The sequence below is a fragment of the Rhyacophila brunnea genome, unplaced genomic scaffold (genome assembly GCF_057557595.1).
Source record: "Rhyacophila brunnea isolate RB1 unplaced genomic scaffold, BYU_Rbru_1.0 scaffold_9, whole genome shotgun sequence".
Lineage (NCBI taxonomy): Eukaryota > Metazoa > Arthropoda > Insecta > Trichoptera > Rhyacophilidae > Rhyacophila > Rhyacophila brunnea.
This window is the reverse complement of record NW_028233361.1, coordinates 16393539-16409849: the sequence shown is the minus strand read 5'-3', so window position 1 is coordinate 16409849 and position 16311 is coordinate 16393539. Positions and strand designations below refer to the sequence as shown.

General features: G+C 34.7%; 1 protein-coding gene across 1 annotated transcript; it reads left to right on the top strand.

The window, feature by feature from the left end:
- The first annotated feature begins 614 nt into the window (after positions 1-614).
- On the top strand, positions 615-14143 carry Dhrs4 (Dehydrogenase/reductase 4). Its single transcript, XM_085959618.1, has 6 exons — positions 615-888; positions 2690-2867; positions 5973-6050; positions 7413-7559; positions 8652-8786; positions 11460-14143. The coding sequence occupies exons 1-6, from the start codon at positions 761-763 to the stop codon at positions 11628-11630; spliced, it is 837 nt and encodes a 278-aa protein (XP_085815744.1). The 5' UTR covers positions 615-760; the 3' UTR covers positions 11631-14143.
- The last annotated feature ends 2168 nt before the right edge of the window (positions 14144-16311 follow it).

Genomic DNA, 16311 nt, shown 5'->3' with positions numbered 1-16311 from the left:
ATGACATGAATTATTACGACCACACAATTTAATATCTTTGAAACGTTTAGTAATAGGTAGGTAGGTAATATTAAAATGTAATAGTAATAATTATTATTGTATTATAATAATATGTAGGTATAGAAAAATTAAATGCATCGAAAAAGGAAACGAATTTTTCATAGCATGACCTATGTTTATGTAAAAATCAAATAAACTAGATACGTACCTACCTACCAAACATTAAAAATACATTTTGAAAAATAATTTAATAATCAAATAACTTTAAATTTAAGCGGACAATACGCTTCACGTAGGTAGGTACCTACACAACAATCAAAATATTTCAATAATAGTAAAAAATGTGTGCTAATACTGTTGCCGCCTTTATTTGCACAAACCGGAACATAATAATATACCGTTTTGTTTACATTTTTTGACGTTTATGTCTTATGACAGATATACGAGATAGCTAAAATCAAAACCACAGATATCTTAAAATAGGTCTGCCTGTCAAATACGTTAGATTTTATCAAATCTCAAGTACAGCAAAAACTAAAACCTATTTATTTTAATAAAATATGTGTACAATACAGCGATTTGTATAGTATGTGTTAGTCTATGACAGAGATCAAAGTCTATTCGTGGTTGTCATTGTCAAAGTTCGCTGAGTGATTATAAATTTATGCAACTAAATTAATTATTATTCAATAACTCCTGTCATTGTTGTACATCCATTGTGAAATTATAGTAATATATATATATATATATTACTATAGATATGCTACGATCACTCCTTCGTATTTCACCTGTGTCTGCTGTAAACGTTAGAAACATGAGCTGTACCACCGGTATTCCGAGGGATCGACTGAAAGGAAAAGTTGCTATTGTAACAGCATCAACGGATGGGTATTCATTTAATATATACTACTATATTTTACAACTATTGTTCCATAAACTAGAGTTGTTTGATATGATAAATAAGATATTAAAGGCTGGATTACCCATTGGAAAAATTCTTTACCCGCCATTTTCCTTAATTTTACGGTAAACATGAAAATATCTAATTATAGTTCGGTATGTTGTTTAATTTTGTATTTGGCAGTTTGTTAAAAATGATGATTATAGTTATTTTATTTAAATGCGGAAAAAGAGATTCATCCTGTCATAATTTTTTTTATTTGAATAGGAAAACAGGTAAGTAGGTACCATGATAAAGTTTAATACAGTTCTATGAAAGTGTAAAATTAAAAAAGTATAGTACGTCCAAAATATCACAATTTTGAATATCGGTAAAAATTTATTTTCATGTTAACGATTTGATTTCGAGATTTAAACATATGCCAAAAGAACTAAAATTTCGATATTTCTCTAGTATGAATTGGTGTAAAAAGCTCGAAAGAGGTAAAAAAGTCCTTGGAATAGAATTGAATTCGCCGGTTAGCATTTTTGGGTCGTAAGAGGTGTTTAAATAAAGAAGGGCATCGAAATTTCTAGAATTCTCTGTTATGTTTATGTGAGAAACAAAAAACTTATACATTTTCAACACGTCATGACAACGCGTTCTAAAATTTTTGCCGAAATACTATAATTTCTTGAACCGCGTACTATAATTCGATGACAAAAAGAAAGCAACACTGTGATAGAATTCAGAAATGGCGTCTGACAGCTGACGAGGGCGGAGAACTAGTCACAACCACCCAAAAATTTATTTGACAAACTCATTTTAAAACATTTATTTTGCCAAATAATTTATTGTATTGACACATTCCTGTTACAGGCGGGCTTCTCCAGGTGTGAAATAATCATTTAATAATTATAAGCCGAAATGTAACCCTAACCTCTAGAAACGGCTTCATAAAACACCTAATCTGATTCCTTGCTCAACTACTTAAATGTCTTATTCATAGGTAAAGGCCTTCGTCTGGTGTGTGAAAATCACATACTGGGCGGAGGTGCAATAAAGATGAATCTTAAAGTGTAATTGATGATAGACAAAAGCGATAATTTTAAGACTAAATAAAAAAAAATATGTACTAGTAATAAGAATTCAAATATTATAATTCGGGCGCACATTGCGCAATGCTGAACTCGTCGCGCGCCGGCGCTGAAGTCTACCTCGGTATTCACCAAATCAAAAGATCATCCGATCGGATTTGGCCAATCACGGGAGTTCTTTCATGAGTCGGCGTGGGTTCGGAAAAATTTTGAAAGAGAAGGGGGGCGGTAGCGAGGCAGTTAGTGTCGAACTTGACAACTAAAAAACTCTGAGCTACTCACTTGAAAAATTCAATTACGAAACAGTATCATAAAACGATTGTAACTTTGTAAAAACTATATATGCAAATAAACGTCAATAATATAACACCAAGGGACATCATTTATACCACTCATTATCCCGAGAAGACTAATTTTAACACCACTCCGGACGCACATAACTGAGCTAGCCAAACGAAAGACAAGGTTCGTCTACCGAGAAAAACTACGAACCCGTCCTCGTGCTTCTGGAGGTGTTAGTATCCATTGTTTGTTGAATCAAGTAAATTTTTTTCCAGGGGGTAATTATTATCCTAGAAGTCTCCCCACCATCTCCTCTCCGTTGCCATAGAATGCCAGTTGGACACACAGATAGTCTGAAAGTCTGGAAAACACGATATAAGCTTCTAAAGAAAAGTAACCCCCGCATATAATATATTTATCTCTTTTTCAGTATCGGTTATGCCATAGCTGAGAGGTTGGGATATGAAGGTGCCGCCGTATTAGTGAGCAGTAGAAAAGAAAAAAATGTCTTACAAGCAGTGGAGTCATTGAAAAAGAAAGGAATTAATGTCGAAGGCGTTGTCTGCCATGTCGGAAAGAGGGAAGACAGAACTAGGCTCTTTGATACGGTGAACTTTATAATATTATATTCTAATAATTCCTCAAGTATACATCAGAATATTCCAAATTGTGTTATTGTATACCGTGGTTTGTTCCGCACTACTTGCTATGTGCACAATACTGTAACTCTTGTGTGCTCTTGTCCTTTATGCTACCGATCCATCGATTTGGCTTTAAAGTAAAAAATAACTGAGGATAGGTCAACTACATATAAAATTTTATAAACACAATTGAAATTTTTTTTTCAATTGAATGAATGACAATAAATATCTTTATAAAATAAAAGATATTGAGCATTACTAACAATTAGGGCATAGTATTTTTTATAAATAATTATATAATTTTTGTGTTACCAGACATGCTTACCAATAGCGTAGTAAAGTTATTATAATTATGGTACGAGGGTGGGTCAATAAGTCCTTAGAAAAGCCGACAAGTGGCGCGACTAGTACTGTAAGCGGTTTGTTTTCATGCAGCGGCACTACCGATTCAGTATGCTGCGAAGTTTCAATCAGATTGGTCGGGTTGTTGTGTGTTTTTCGTACATTCAAAAAAAAAATTTGCTTGTGGAAAATGGAAAAATGGAAAATGGAGAAAATTGAGTTTAGAGCTGTTATTAAACATTTTAATATAAAAGGGTTAACAGCAAAGGAAATAAAAAATGAGTTGGATTTAGTTCACGGCATATCTGCTCCTTCACTTGCAACTATTTATAACTGGTTAAATGAATTTAAACGTGGTCGTACATCAACAAAGGATGAACCACGCTCAGGACGTCCTGTAGAGGTGACTACACCAGAAATGATCAATAAAATCCACGATATGGTGTTAAGTGACCGAAGATTAAAGTTGAGTGAGATAATTGAGGTTACAGGGATCTCAAAAGGTAGCGTCATTTCTATTTTACATGACAAATTGGGCATGAAAAATATTTCTGCAAGATGGGTGCCGCGTTTGCTCACAGTCGACAATAAACGCAATAGGGTGGTGGCCTCTAAAGCCCTGTTGTCGCTCATGCAACGCAATCCGGATGAATTTTTTCGTCGCTTTGTGACTGTAGATGAAACATGGATACACCACTATACTCCCGAGACGAAAGAACAGTCAAAGCAGTGGATTGCGAAGACAAACCATGTCCAAAGAAGGCGAAAACCGTAAAATCAGCTGGTAAGGTTATGGCTACTGTATTTTGGGATGCACGTGAAATTATTTTCGTTGACTATTTGGAAAAAGGAAAAACAATAACAGATGATTATTATGCATCTTTATTGGACCAGCTAAAAAACGAAATTGAAGAAAAATGGCCTCATTTAAACAGGAAAAAAATCCTCTTACATCAGGACAATGCCCGTGTTCACACATGTTTACGATCAATGGCCAAAATTGAAGAATTGAAGTTCGAATTGGTCGACCACCCACCGTATTCGCCAGATTTAGCCCCCCCCCAGTGACTTTTTCCTTTTCCCAAACTTAAAAAAATGGCTAAGTGGACAACGTTTTTTTTCAAATGAAGAAGTCATCGATCGGACAAATGCTTATTTTGAGGACCTTCCGAAAACTTATTTTTCTGACGGTTTAAAAAAAATTGAGAAACGTCTAACCAAGTGTATTGAGCTCCAAGGAGATTATGTTGAGAAATAAAAAAAAAATACAAAAATAAAAACTGTTTTAATGCTTTTTTCTAAGGAATTATTGACCCACCCTCGTACGTTTAGCAACACTACGCGAATCACTGATGGGTCAGATATTTTTAAATAAAGCTCAACATACCCTTTCGAATCTTTCATGTGCTACCGAGGGCATGCATACTACAGTTTGCGAAGCACTAATCTGATAATTAATAATTAGTAATTTCATTGATACAGATACTTATTTGCATTGTAAGATTTGCTAGAAAGAAACTACACTGCAACCAAAGATGTTGAAAAAGACTTTCTTCAGTAAAGATGTAACCTAAATTTATGATATTGAAGCAAAAAAAGACCTCTTGTCCACTGATTAAGTTAGCTACAAGTGACTTACCACTGCAGGTTAATTTAAAAAGAACCTTACAGTTCTGTTATGACTTCAGATTCACCCGATTGGTTAATTACATACTTAATATAAATTTAACAAAAAAAATGTAACCTCATTGTTATTCTGGCGATTTCGGCAGATTTTGCTAAATGGCAATGTTCATTTAATGGTTCAAAATGTGCTACGGGATGGGAGCATCAGTCTGATAACATTTTAAATACCAAGAAAAATGACATTACACACTTTTTTCCCATAGCGACAGCTTACTGTGACAGCACATGATGTGATGATAACATGAAGCAACAGGCTCCTATCTCATATTCAGCTGTGTTTAGTGCATAGAAAATTTTAATTTTCATAAATAAACATGATAATATTATACCCCGTTTACTTGTGCATGGATGTACTGTGCACAGTAAGAAAATGTATGGGGAAACATGTATTATCTTGCAGTTGGCAAGATTGCGTGCATAAATCAAACAAGATTGGAAGATTCCGAATTTCCAATGCGACAGTAAGATTATTTTCGATCTGCGCCTGCGCAGTAGAACGATCGTAGCGAACCTGCCGGCAAAAAAACCAACTACTCATTTTGGGCTCCAATTTTCAATACGACCTGTCAGATAGTAGTATAAAATGACGCTTACTCTTGAATAATGAAATTGCAGAGACAGTCAGCACTTTTACATGTTAACAGTTATTGTCATGACAGTTTAAAATAAGCACAATTGCCGACAGTAATTCCATGCGTGTGTATAGGCGCTCATTATGTACTGACATCAACTGGGGAAAATAATAAATGAAAGCTCAAGCGGCAATCCAGTTTACTGCATTTTCATTTGTTTTAAAAACAAAGAGTCATGCTTTCACTTTTTATTATTTTCATTTTGTTTTGAAACAAATGAGTCACTTTTTCCCATATTCCTTTTGATTCCATCATTTAAAACATGAATAATTTTATTAAAAATAGTTCTGTGTTTTTATTATTTGCGAATATTCTTCCACACAATAAAAGTTTTAATTAGTACCTAGTATCTTGCTAAAAACAAATTGCCATTAATTTTAAACTTTTTACTAAATATTCCACTACATTATAGGTTCAAGAAAAATTCGGAGGCTTGGACATTTTGGTCTCAAATGCTGCTGTCAATCCGAGTGTAGGACCTGTTTTGGAGGTAATCATTTAATTGCAATATTTTTACCGAAAGCGGCCTCAATGCAGCCACAACCAGTTAATTTTATCCATTTACTATCCATTTGACTGGATTATAGTTTGTGAAAAAGTGGAAGTCGAAGAAAAATAGGTCACCACCAATTACACAAGTAGAATATCATTGCTAAAATGTGATTGTTGCACTAGCAGATCTAAATAGTTCTTAAGAGCAGTTTTCTGTAGGAGTTTATATATCTTAAGTTTTGTGTACCCCAGTGTCCTGGGACGCTGCGATTGAATTCCCAAGGATACACAAGATATTCAATAAATTAAGTTCCATGTATCTTAATTGAATTTATTGATGCATAGTCAAAATAAGGTGATAAATCTAGAGATTTTGACAAAACCTGCAATAAAAACAAAAAAACTCAATGTAGAATACGAACCGACAGTAGCGTAGCGTAGAGCTGTGTAATTTGATTAAAAAAATTGAAAAACACTAAATATTTACTTAGAGTACTGATACCGGCCTTTCTCTGTCGAGGAGAATGGCACTAGCAGGCCAGAAGCGGGGTGGAATTGAGAGAAACGCACGTTGTCGATGCTGGCAGGAGTTTATTATATTGTCGTTATGCAGAGTATTGTCGTTTAGGCGGGTTGTAGATGCGGTTCTTCTGGCTGAAGATGCTGGCTGTTCGACGTCCAAGGCGAGAGAAAGCATTCCGCGCATCAAAGTGTGGGATACGCGGCGTTATGGCCCTGTTCTGTCGGTCACGAACCTCTCTGTTTTACCGACGGATTGACTAGTGGCGGCGCTATCTCATGTGGTTGTTTTCGACAGACCACGTCTTTGTTTGAATTTGAAAGTAGGATTTGAGGAGAGGCGGGCTCCGCTCGGCCGAGGGTTGCGAGAACCGCGAAGGATGGATGCAGGCTGCGGTGTTTTGGGAAAGTTGATGGTTCGGTCCGCCCTTTGAGGTGGTCTCCTGTGGGAGACCTTGATCTGGTATCAGTACCTACTGAGGAATATAAAAAAAAAATTAACACCACCGACTTAGATCATTATCAACCTCTAGATCTGGAGAGAGTATGTGAACAAGAAGAATTTAAGTCCAATTAATAATAAGTGACACAATCTACATGTTTAGCTTTCAAGGTGGCCTGGTTGATACAGTGGCCATCTGTAAAATTGCGTGTCCACAGGTTCAATCTCACAGCTGGCGAATATTTGTTTGACCCAGTGCAAGAAACCAATGGCTTGGACGAATGGCTGACAACCATTTATCATAAAAAAAACTACACCCTATGGAGCCCCGTATGCTCTGCTGAGGAGCAAACATGGTAATTTACTTACTACATGTACGTTTTAAATTATTGTTTTCAGACTGATGAAAGTACTTGGGATAAGATTTTTGAAATAAATGTGAAGTGTGCATTCCTGCTTGCTCAGGAAAGCCTTCCACTTCTGAGGAAAAGAAAAGGAGGAAACATTGTCTTTGTTACGTCTATCGCGGCTTTCCAGCCAATCCCTGTAAGTCAGTTTTAATCATCATTTATACTTACATAGCGTCAGTCGTATCTTGTAAAACTCGTAAATTCCATTTTGCTCAAAAACTAGATACTTATTGGGAACAGTACTCATAGTAGAGGGCGATGTTCATTGCTGTCAACTGAATTTCTCTATTTCTTGTTGGTATGTAGAAAAATTCCCAACCCTAATAAAACTCTAATATCTAATTAAGCTAATCTTTATTATATTAATACTATCAACCGAAGGTACTTGAAGGAATTTGAATTTAAATTCTAATGGATTTAAGTTTGTACTATTCCATTTCAGATTCACACACTGACTGTTTGCTTTTGGTGAGTACATATACACAGCGCCTGAAGATGCCGAAAGGCGAAACCCAGGTCGCAAAACGACTCAAATGGAATAGTACAAAACTTAAATCCATTAGAATCTAATCTTTATTATTAATAATATAGATTAAGTTTTATTATTTTTTTTAAGTTTTTGCAAATTCATGCAAAACTCTAATTGAAAATTATTGATCTAATCTAACCTATTGTTACCTGTCCGTTTCAACGCGAGAGCCGGTAATAGTTTTTTTAAAATAGGTTTTATTGGATAATAGCAACTAAATAATAATAAATACATGCTGTGTCCAAAGGATGTAAGCTGCAAATGCCGAATTATTATCTAAATTAAGCTTATATTTTTTTTACAAAGAAATTGAAGTGGGAAAAAAGACTTATTAAAATAATTATTTTTATTGGTTTTTCTTTAATTACCTCAATAACTAATATCAACTTAGGAACATAAAACACCAAAATAATTATCTGCATGCACTTAAGTTTTGTATATTTCAACTTTGACCGAAAACCATAACAAAAACATTTTTGTGCCGCGTGTAAAATTTGATCCATGTGGGTTAAGTCCTTTTTCCCTTTAACAGTCAAGTCATGATTGTAGAATTTTTTTCAACTCCATTAATATCCTGCTTCCTAACAGCTTCTTCTTGAATTTAATCTCAAATTAAGAGACCAACCAACATTGTCTATTCTTTATAATTTTTTATTTGTATTGTTCAGTGATGCTTGATTATGGTTATTTCCTTTATAGATTCTTGGTGCGTACTCCGTGAGTAAGACTGCTCTGTTGGGATTGGCTAAAGCTGCCAGTCAAGATCTGGCTCCAGAAAACATCAGGGTCAACTGCCTTGCACCAGGAATCGTCCCTACAAAATTTTCTCAACCGGTAAAGTATCTTTGAATAATTACGCAGAGTGAATATTTATGTTGTTAGTTTATTTACAATGTCATCTTCAACACCCCACCCCGTAAGTGTGTTAGTAAGATTTATTTCGTAATGAAGTTACAACTATTTTTTGTGCAGTGAGAAATATATTATGATGAAACCAGGGAACACAAAAATAAGGGAAGTGGGTTATCCAAATACAAATATAGGATAAACTTAACACAATATGTTACAGAATAATTATTTTCATTATCCATGTCTGTAAGTATGTATTTGTTTGTAAAGTTTGTCACGTAATTTGCATTCACACATTCATGTGATATTTGACAGTGACGTCCCTAGACAAAATGCCGCCCCTAAACAGAGCGAAAATGACGCCCCATTTTATACAGTATTTTTTATCATCCTTTCATGACTCTAATATCTAAGAAATGTGTTGTATGGATACATTACTAACAAAATATATACCACTAAATCTAATTTCAATGCCATACTTCAATAGACAATAAGACAATATTACGTGTCCACGGTTTCAGATACATTTAAATATACACCTGACAACTTTCAAAACTTAAGAATGACTGGCAAAAATGTTTGGATAAATTAATTAGGTCAGTGTGTACTGTTACCAGACAAAAAAAAAGACCATGGCGCGATAACGTTTCAAATTCCAAATCAACAATTTAACAACAAACACCTCCGGCTAAAGGTTTAGCTTTCCTGAATGATAACATAATAATAATTGCGAAACGCATTCTGTCGGTTGTACAGCGCGCCGACGAGGGACAAGGGTGCATTTTTTTTACCCAGCACGGGGATGGAAGCGGCGGATCCCAAGTGAATGTACCGTTGGTCAGTAACCTGCCCCCTTTCTCCTCCCCTCAGCAGAATAGACCCCGCCAAAATTAAAAGATGCCTTTTGAAATAGCGTCAGTTCAAACCAACCCACGATGAAACCATAACATAAAAATAACTGTCACGCCGGAGTGGCGCGAGGCGCGCAATCGTGTAATCAATTCTGCTCCCGGCCCATTTTTAAATCAATCGTTAATAATCCGTAAACGTTGTGATACTAACCGGTGACTCGTGAAATCTAATGAAAGTTAATCAATTCCCTAGCGAGAGAAAAAGCGAACTGGTACTTAGTGCGCGGGACGACAATTATAAATCGACCCCAAATATAACGCCAGTGTCGTGTTTAATTTAGGATCTCTGCCGTAACTGATATTGTAAAATTACCATTGTTTACCCATGTGTTAGTCTAAATAAATGGCTGTCCTGCGCAGGATTATAAATCAAGAATCCGTGTTATAATTTACCCTGTCAGTAATGATGCCGCACACACCCTCTAACTGAAATAATGCTGAAGAAGGTTCTACCAGCGACATACATGTGAGTTCCTCTCTTCTTCCCGGTATTAGTACCTACCTATAATTCACAAATATGCATGTGTCATTGCTAGTCATCAAGGATGCCACGTCCAATGACAACGGAAGTAGACTAGACTTCGCGAGCCCGACAAAAATTCAGGCCTGTTAAACCTTTTATGTTAATTAATACATTTTGTTTCCAACCAGTGAGCTCAATCTTTTAATGGAGAAATATGTCCGTTATTACTAAGTTTAGATAGGTACCTACCTATTTTTATATACACCTAATAATTCTCCTCGATTTGCCGCCCTTCGCGTAACTGCCGCCCCCAAGTGACCTTCTGAGAAGTTCGACGTTTCGGTCTTTTTACACTAAGATATTATCTTAGCTTATTGACACGGCAGCCTTCGGTGATTAAGGTAATCATGGAGAGACGCTTTACGACCTTTACGTGGCTAGGACAAGTGTTCCTGATGCCGCCAAAGAGTGTGACACTGCGTACCCTTATGGCACAGCTTCAAGGGTTCCGTTGCCATGGCCGGCCCTCTCTCACCCTGCAGCGGTGCTACAAAAGCGACCTACGTGCTGCAGGTCTGACATGGCGGGAGGCACAAGAGTTGGCGTTGAACCGAGAGAAGTGGCGTGAACTTGTGCTTGCCCTATGCTCCAATGCTGGGTATAGAAGGTAAACCATTGCGCACTACCAGAAAATGCTATTCTGAAGACCACCGGCTGCCACTGGTTGGAATGTATGGTTTTTTTTATCGCGGGGGCCTCAAAATCAGTTAGTGCCTCAGGTCTCCAAGTACATAAACCCGCCACTGATTATATTTGGTCTTTGGGCTGTAACCATGTATTCTTTCATTTCCAGCATCGGCGAAATACATTAATAAACATGGAGATAATATATTAACATTTTTTTTTTCTTAGAATACAGTCAATTTGAAAATGTCGGTAGTGATAATCAAAAAAAAAATGAATTACGAAATACAAAATGTATGGCAAAAAAATGTAGAATTTTAATCAAATATTTTTTTTGTTCCAATTTTGTAAAATTGTTCGAAATTGCTTTTATCGCAAAATAGATTTTATGAATTTCGAATTAGCTCTGTTTGTATTAATGGGGTGTCAACAAATCCTCTTCTACAGAATGTTGAAAACAGTTATGTAGAATAATTTTCAATTGAATATTTGCCTTCAAAATCCATTTATCCTACTTGGTCACCAGTCCACTTGTATTTGTTAAATTCTCAGCAACTAATTTATATTGTATCACATTTTAATGTTTGAATTATTTTACAGTTGACTATGTCAGATTCTGCTCGGGACGCTGTCTTAAGCACAGTGCCTCTCGGCCGCCTAGGCAAAGCTGAAGAAATGGGAGCGACAGTCGCTTTCCTTGTCTCCGACGATGCCGGCTACATAACCGGCGAAACCATCATCGCCAGCGGAGGAATGACTTCCAGGCTTTAATCTTACTTCATTTCTCTATCACCACACATACTACATCCTAACCTAATTGGGTCCAGTCTAAGATTGGATCAAATTCTTTCCTTTTATTGTGTTTTAATTTTTTTTGCTGTTAACTTTATTTGATTGAAACACATTGTATTAGAAATAATAAACACTTAAATAATATGTTAGTTAGAATGCGACAAGTCTAACTTGAGGTCCGGTGACAGTTTTGTTGTAAAAGTATTGTGAGAGTATTACCAGGATTGGAAGATATTATTCCCTGCTTCCTTGAGAAAAATAGAAATATAAATTCATGCACACTCCGACGTATAACACTGCAGCCGTTACTACTTGACTGTTGATCGGCCAATTAATTAATTGTGCATGCATGCTTAGCACTTATATTACACAATACCATGTACATAATAATTATTTTTAAACACATTGTCTTCCATAATATGAAATGGTGCTAAAATTTTCTGCCTCGGGTTAAAATTGTCAAAGAAAAGTAACACTATTATATCTTGAATATCTCTTAATGAAAATGTACTATTTACCAGTGCTTTTAATGATAGAGTTCCAGTGTAATAGAACTACTGGAATATATAATAATGGTGTACTGGTAATTCTTGGTGGAAATATTCTCTTGTTAACTTATAAAGATAAAACGTTTGTTTTTTATTGGTTCTACAATCCGATGTGGATCTTGGCCGACTCATGAAGTCGTTTTTTGTTGGTAATGCTAGTCACATGCTCAGTTTATTAGGTGTATGCCCTGGGTCAGGCATAGCACACATTGATTTTGCCAGACTTGAAATTTGAAACCGAGACCGTCGAGTCTCTCGGCCTTCAGGGTTGATAAACGAAACAAAATATCATCATAATTAATCCATACCGTATTCTACCAAAAAAAATTTTTAGAAACATACTGGAATTGTGGTGTGGGGGGGGGGAAGTAAATAATTGAATTAGTAAATTTCACATACAAAATTGACCAAAAGTTCTTTTCACTTTCCTGAAAAGTAGTCATATTAGACTTAACTCCCTTATCTTTTCGCAGACTGAATTATCATGTGTCTGTTGAATCAGTATTGCTCGATGCTATTTTCCTCTTACTGTAAGTAAAGTACTATATATTATTTTGTTTATTATTAGGCCGACTCCAGATGATACATGGATTTATATGAATATCTGAGAAGTGGGGACTCAGTCAATATAACGTGAGTATCGTCTGCGTATTGTCACACATCATAATGTCTATCCACATAGCATTGATAATTTTAAAAACCTACATATTGTTCGAAACAAAGGGTGTGCCATGAAGCTAGCTTTATATATCAGATTTTATTTTATCAGAGTTAGTAATACACAGTATTTTTTTATTTTTTCACTACCCTGTAAGATGATACGTACTTATAGACAAAAAAAATGCAAAATATTGTTTTAATATTTGAATTACCACCAATTGATAGATAACGATAATTATTGTAATATAATACCCCGTTTACACATGCATGGATTTACTGCTGACAGCAAGTATTATCGCAGCCATAACAAGAAAATGTACGTGTAAAAATGTATTATCCTGCAGTTGCAAGATTGCATGCATGAATCAAAAAAGTTCGGAAGCTTCTGAATTTTCATGCAACAGTTGAAAATTTTTCGATCTGCCTACGCAGTAGAACGACAGTGATGAACCTACCGAAAAAAAAATTAACTAAGAACGAATTTTGGGGTTAACCGATTTTCACTACCTGTCAAATAGTACAATAAAATAGCAACATCGCGTTTTGCTCACTCTTGAAGAATGAAATTGGAGAGACAGTCAGGACTTTTACATGTAAACAGCAGTGGCGAAGGGTGGAGCTAGGCTGTTAAGATCCGCCATAAATAGTGCAAAGTAAATCTCGTCAGTCATACATATTTGTTTTCTTTGAAATAAGACTACAATTTACAGACGGTGTGGTTAGTTTTTAAAATACAATTAAACTCTGCGAAATCCAAGCCATAATAGATAATAGTCAAAAATGCTTGTCTATCTATAAAATATCTAAAATTATGCAATTAAATCACACATAACTTTGAATATTTTATAGATAGAATAATATGTTTTGTCCATTATAGTTTGGTTTAAGAAGGACTTAATGAATTTAAAAAAATGAACCAACAATATGTGTAATATGTATTCTTAATCCAACGAAAACAAATAAGTATCAATGAAAAAGTGTGCACAATTTTGTCGTATCACCCAAAATATACCAAAATTATTATGGTTTGGATTAGGCAGGGTTTAATTGATTTTTAAAAACTAACCAATACCATCTGTAAATTGTAGATTTTGTTCAATAAAAACAAATACTTATGACTAACAAACTTTAATGTGCAGTATTTATGGTGGATCTTAACAGCCTACCTCCACCCTTCGCTACTGGTAAACAGTTATTGTCACCATAGTTTAAAATACGCACTATTGATGCCGGTAAATCCATGCACGTTTACAGGCGCTATAATAATAAAAGATTTTATAAAAATGTATTTTTATTTATTATGAAATCATTTCATTCCACTTGCAATTATTTATAATACATACAAATAAACACATTAAAGTCACACTTAACTATGCTACAACCAATGAACTTCCTTAAAAAGTAAGAATTCTGTCTGCTAAAGAAAAATGGACCAGAGTCTTTCTTCAAGAGAAATGGAGTTTTGTACCTGTTTGTGTATGAATTTTTTGTTTCTGTGTGAAATTTACTAGTTGGAAGTCGTTGATTCGACCCATCCTTTTTCTCTTTTATGCATAATGTAGTTTTTGGTTAATTTGACGTATTATATTTCAATTTTTAAGGCATAAACCTTCCTCTTTTTTTTGCACCCTGAATTATTTTCAATGCAATATAAATACATCCTAATATTTTAAAATCAAAGATATTGGACCTAATAACCTAAAGTTATTCTGTATAACGTCTATGTAAGTTCAATACCGTGGAAGAACCATTTGTGAAAATGTTCAGGAGGGACGAAAAACCTTGCAAATTCGTCAATAAAAAAGATAAAAAATAAATTTAAATGCAGTTTATTGTGTCTTCCTGTTTATTATTAGAAAATATATTTTTGCTATCGTATGCGTCTGCAAATTAATTGCCATAAGATTATTTTGTAAATCAGTTGGACCTTACGCGGTATTGCCGCAACTCTCCGCTCGTCCGCTGTATTAGATCAGGGATATACGCGGTCTTGCTTGCTTCTTTAATATGGATAATTCATACGTGGTATTGATTTTTACCAAGTGCAAGTAGTCCATTGGTCAATTTCAAAGTTTTAATGCACCAATCAATGGGCTTGTGCCGCCAAAAATATATGTTTTGAACATAATGGCTCATACGCGGTATTGAACTTACATAGACGATATTATATTTTTTTCATAGACAGAAAGAATAATGCATAATCTTCCTGGTTAATCCAGATTATCGGTGAAAATATACAGTACCAACAAAATTAATTCATAGCATAAAAACGTATTTTAAAACGTTTTTATTAGGTCGTATTCTTATTTGTCCAGTGGTTGTTTAACCAGTACAAATCTTGCAATCGATTTTTAACTAACTTCCCGGCTAGCTAGACATTTGAAACTTTTAGAACATATCAGAACACGATGCTAATGCATTTTTTTAAATACTTTTAGCCATCTTTAAGTAGAATTGAATTCATTTTCAGTTAATTCTGTTTTGTTTGAAAAGTTATTTCGGAAGAAATCCGTAATCCAATCCACTATTATTGGTTGCTAAGTGGGTGGTCCTAGCAACTTAATTATTATTATATACGTGCGTTACTATGGAAATCAAAATGACATTTCAGTATTATTTCTATCAAGTACAATTTTTTTTGATCGTTTAAGCTAGTCAAGTCAAGTTTATATGATTCAACAGAAAATTTAAAAACGTATATAAAAAGTTCTTTTTATCTTGTAATTATTTCTTTGTGAATTTCACAGACTCCACAACAAATATTATAATATGAAAGTTTAAACACATACATTTTCGACAAAACTAATTTCACAAACCCTAGGCATTCTGGCAATATGACCTGTCTACAAAATTACTGACTTTACATGAGAGTTAAATGACTGATTTAGTCATTTTATACCTTGAAATATTATATTATATGAGATTTTGAGAGTGTTCTGATGAAAGAAATTTGGTTTCCCTAATAGGGCAAGCCTCCGAGGACCAATTGTAATATGCAACACTGATTGTGCAATTTATCCATCCAAAAATTCAATTTCGTCAAAAATGTCAGATTGGACATATTGTCAGGATGCCTGCTATGCTACAATTCTAACATACATAATAAATAGATGTACTTCAACGAATAAATTTCTTTGCTATTTTGTTTTTCTTAATTTTCTTTTTTTTCAAACGTATCTGTTGTGAATTTTTATATTTCTTCCTTTCATACACAATCAAAATGATGGCCAGAATAAGTCCGCCAGTAAGAATTATAAAATTCGATGCGATTTGGTGCATGTTAACTTCACTGACACCCTTACTGGATTGACAAATTGGTTTTCTGGCGACGTATTTGTGAAGGAGCCTGTGTATCTGGCCGGCTTCCCTAGTCTTCAGAAGTCTAAAAACATAAATTTTAATATATTGTACATATTATATTCAAAATAAATAACCTATCAGCGATATTTAGA

Excerpts from the sequence above, each read along its gene's own strand:
- Dhrs4 (XM_085959618.1), top strand. The coding sequence starts at position 761 with ATGCTACGATCACTCCTTCGTATTTCACCTGTGTCTGCTGTAAACGTT. Across the intron at positions 889-2,689 it reads GTAACAGCATCAACGGATGG|TATCGGTTATGCCATAGCTG; the intron begins GTATTCATTTAA and ends TCTCTTTTTCAG. Across the intron at positions 7,560-8,651 it reads CGGCTTTCCAGCCAATCCCT|ATTCTTGGTGCGTACTCCGT; the intron begins GTAAGTCAGTTT and ends TTTCCTTTATAG.